This window comes from Solanum verrucosum, unplaced genomic scaffold (assembly GCF_900185275.1).
Source record: "Solanum verrucosum unplaced genomic scaffold, falcon-dt-bn FXZP01000057.1, whole genome shotgun sequence".
NCBI lineage: Eukaryota > Viridiplantae > Streptophyta > Magnoliopsida > Solanales > Solanaceae > Solanum > Solanum verrucosum.
Window position 1 is genome coordinate 283,286 of NW_026019947.1, and position 3,608 is coordinate 286,893.

Below are 3,608 nucleotides of genomic sequence, written 5' to 3' on the forward strand. Positions count from 1 at the left end.
CTCGCCTCTCTCGCGTATACAAACTGAAATGTATAAATTGTGTTTATGTTTGTATAAAGCGAGATAAAATTATATATACACATGCAAATACATATATATTTGTCCTATACACTTATAATTATACAATACAAATATTCCCCTTCCCAGTTCTCTTTTGCCTCTCTCTTTCTCGCTTTATACAAACACAGATTATACAATTGATCTTTTGTATATGTATACCGAAACAGAAACAGATTATATACAACTGTTTTCTTTTGTATATGTATAGCGAAATATACATATTTATGTTTGATATTGAGCGCAATTATGCAAACTAGCATATAAATATAATTTTGTGTTTGCTATATGTGAAAGTTGCTCTATTTTTATCGTCGTGGGATGCCCATTTTTGCAAAAGATATTTACTCTCATATTGGAGAGATGAAGAAGAAGAAGAAATACGATCAATAAAAAAGACGGAGAACAAAATGAAGAAGAAAATTTTATTAGCCTTTATAGAAGAACAAATGAAAATAAAGGATTTTTTTGGTCTTTTTTTAAAAAGAAAATGGACCGTGAGACTAACTCAATTTCAAAATTAGCTTATGAACAAAGAATTGTCAAATATCACACAAGAACTCAACAACCCATTCTCTCAATCAATATGGTACAATTCAACATTTTTTGAGGGAAAATTTTGTGATGCATGCACAGTTTGATGGTGATTTTTGTCTGTATTGCTCAAATTCTTTGAAAATATTAATTAGTGTGTATGGCTACTTTAAAAATAATGCATTTTCAAAGAATTTGACAAGAGTGCGACAACATTTTTAAAGAGTTTGAGCAACATACATTTTTTTATTATTGATTATCTTTTTGCTCCTTGTTCTTTGTACGTGTCTTTTTCTTTTTGTCAAAGTTAATAACATCATCAACATTGTATCTATCGACACCACAAGACTTGTAGTCCAAATGCTATTTGCAAGTTGACAAAGATATATTCTAATCAAAGTCATCAAAGTTATCCAATCATAATAAGTACACTTACTTTAGTGTTTCATTACAACAACCAATCATATAAGTCATTAACAAGAATTAGTCAATATGGAAGCAATTACTAACATTAAGGTTCTTGGTACAAGTCCATTCTCAAATAGAGTTGAAATAGCCCTTAACATAAAGTCTCTAGACTATGAATTCATTGTAGAGGATAATTTTAATAATAAAAGTGAACTTCTTCTTCAATCCAACCCAATCCATAAGAAAATCCCAATTCTAATACATGGTGATAAGTCCATGTGTGAGTCCCTAGTCATTCTCCAATACACTGATGATACATGGCCAGATGGCCTATCTATTCTTCCTTCTGATCCCTATGATTGTGCCATCGCCAGATTTTGGGCCACCTATGTTGATAACAAGGTACTATTATATTTACTTCATATTTGCAAATTCATAATTTAAACATTTAATCGTGCGGTTAGTCCTTCAAATGAATTGGTCTTTAATTTTCTTCCTTAGCAATTGAACTTATGTCTAGCAAGGCATAAGTTCTTTAAAGGTGTGGGGTATAACTTGTTGAATACTATGATGTGAAAAATATAAACATGTCCCGCGAAAAAATTATTTGCCTTGAGGGGCAAAATTTAAAGACAACCACAAAATAGGGATAAAGGTGCAAATGACCTGAATTTGAAGTATATGAGCGCATTGATTAATGTATATCTATCTCAATTTCTGAGGCATTGTTTGTTCAAAGATAGATTCGAAATTTTAACTCTATGAGTTCAACTTTTAAGTTTTTTTTTGCCTTGAAGTCATTATATTCTTGTTGGAAATTTACGTATCTAATCAAACATAGCTACTATATTTATAATATATAGCTATAGCTTTAAAATATTACCTAATATAGCTATACTTAGGGTTTTATAGAAAATCTCTCTCGACTCTCTCATCACCCTCCCTTTCTTTGTCCCACTCTCTTTTTCCTTCTCATCTCTCGCTCCCCCCCTCTCCCTCTCTCTCTTTCCCTCTCTCTACCCTGCCTCGCTCTCCCTCTTCATAGGTTGTATAATTCTATTTTTTACTCTTCAAGATTGTATTTAATTCCCAAATACAATTAGATAGACAAAGATGAAGTAAATCGACAAAGAAAAATTGTTACCAAGTTTCTTGAGATGCATATATGTATCAAAGCTAATTGTGTATTTGTGTATCAGATACACATGTATATCTGTGTTTGATTGATGATTGATACGTATGTGTATCTGTGTTTGATTGATGATTGATACGAATGTGTTTCTGTGTATCTATGAATCTATGTTTCAGTTTTAAATTAGTAAGTGTATATGTATATTTGTGTATCTCTGTTTGGTTGAGAATTTATACATGTGTATCTGTGTACATGGGTTTGGTTGATGATTGATGCATATGTATTGTCTCTATGTATTTATGTTTCATTTTCTAAGCTAATATGTGTATCTATATGTGTGATGTTGGGAGAGAGGAGAGATGCACAAATATATGTTGTATCACTATACAAACTCAAGTTAAATCTGAGATACAATCTATATCTAGCATCTCTCCTCCCTCTTGATCTTGATCACGATCTTGCTCTACTCTCTCAAATTGTTGCTATGAATTGAAATTAGGCAAACTATAGCTATTTATGAAATTTTCTATATTTTTAAATGTTATGAGTTCGTATATGTTACTCTCTACATCTCAATCTATGTGACACTCTTTTCTTTTCTTTTTGTCAATCACAAAAAATAATGACAACTTTTCTCATTTAGTAATAATTTAACTCAATTTTTTTTATTTTACTCTTCATAAGATAATTTATAAGAGAAAAAGATCTAATGGTCCTTGATGTATTAAAGTTGCTTTATGTTGATCCTTGATACCTATGTTGGTCCTTGATAAATTATCTTGAAATGCTTTTCCCTTAGATGGACGTTCAAGTTGGATAAAACCCTTTGCCAGACTATAATTCCCTCAAAGAAAACTTCGAAAGAAAATATCCTGAAAATTCTATAAAAATTGAATCAGGTAGCAACAAGTGAATTGGTGTTATATATATATCAATTTGACTTATAAGTTTAGCAAACATCTTTTGAACTTAATCCTAAATAATTGGTATGGCTTATAAAAAATATTTCTCTTCCATTATGCTATACTAATTGGTTATAAGTTTCATAAACACCTTGAGAACAATGTTTAAATAACTTCAATCTAACAAAAAGAATCATTATTAATTACATCAGTGGTTCCCTTTGATGTTGGAAATAAGAGAGGCTATGGGAAATGATGCAAAGAAAGCAGTGTTACAAAATATCATAGAAGGGTTGGACCAACTAGAGGAGGCATTTGTCAAGTGTAGCAAAGGGAAAGATTTCTTTGGTGGAGACAATATTGGTTATGTTGACATTGCTTTGGGCTGCTTTTTAGGGTGGATAAGGGGCATGGAGATGATGTTGGGCCTGGATTTAGTATATGAAGCCCAAACACCATGTTTGGCTAAATGGGCTGAGAGGTTCTTGTCGGAAAAAGTTGTTAAAGATGTCATTTTAGAGCATGGTGTTCTTGATTTCCTCTATGAAATGTACGATGGTGGATTCAAAATTTAA

The 3,608-nt window shown here is 31.3% G+C and overlaps 1 protein-coding gene across 1 annotated transcript; it reads left to right on the forward strand.

Moving 5' to 3' along the window:
• The first annotated feature begins 1,083 nt into the window (after positions 1 to 1,083).
• LOC125810660 (glutathione S-transferase U17-like) lies at positions 1,084 to 3,608 on the forward strand. The gene is made up of 2 exons (XM_049490131.1): positions 1,084 to 1,401; positions 3,246 to 3,608. Exons 1-2 carry the CDS (start codon positions 1,084 to 1,086, stop codon positions 3,606 to 3,608), a joined length of 681 nt encoding a protein of 226 aa, XP_049346088.1.

What these genes read in the sequence shown, in the direction of transcription:
- LOC125810660 (XM_049490131.1), top strand. Translation starts at nt 1,084, where the DNA reads ATGGAAGCAATTACTAACATTAAGGTTCTTGGTACAAGTCCATTCTCA. An exon ending in CCACCTATGTTGATAACAAG is followed by an intron (nt 1,402 to 3,245) that starts GTACTATTATAT and finishes TAATTACATCAG; the next exon opens with TGGTTCCCTTTGATGTTGGA.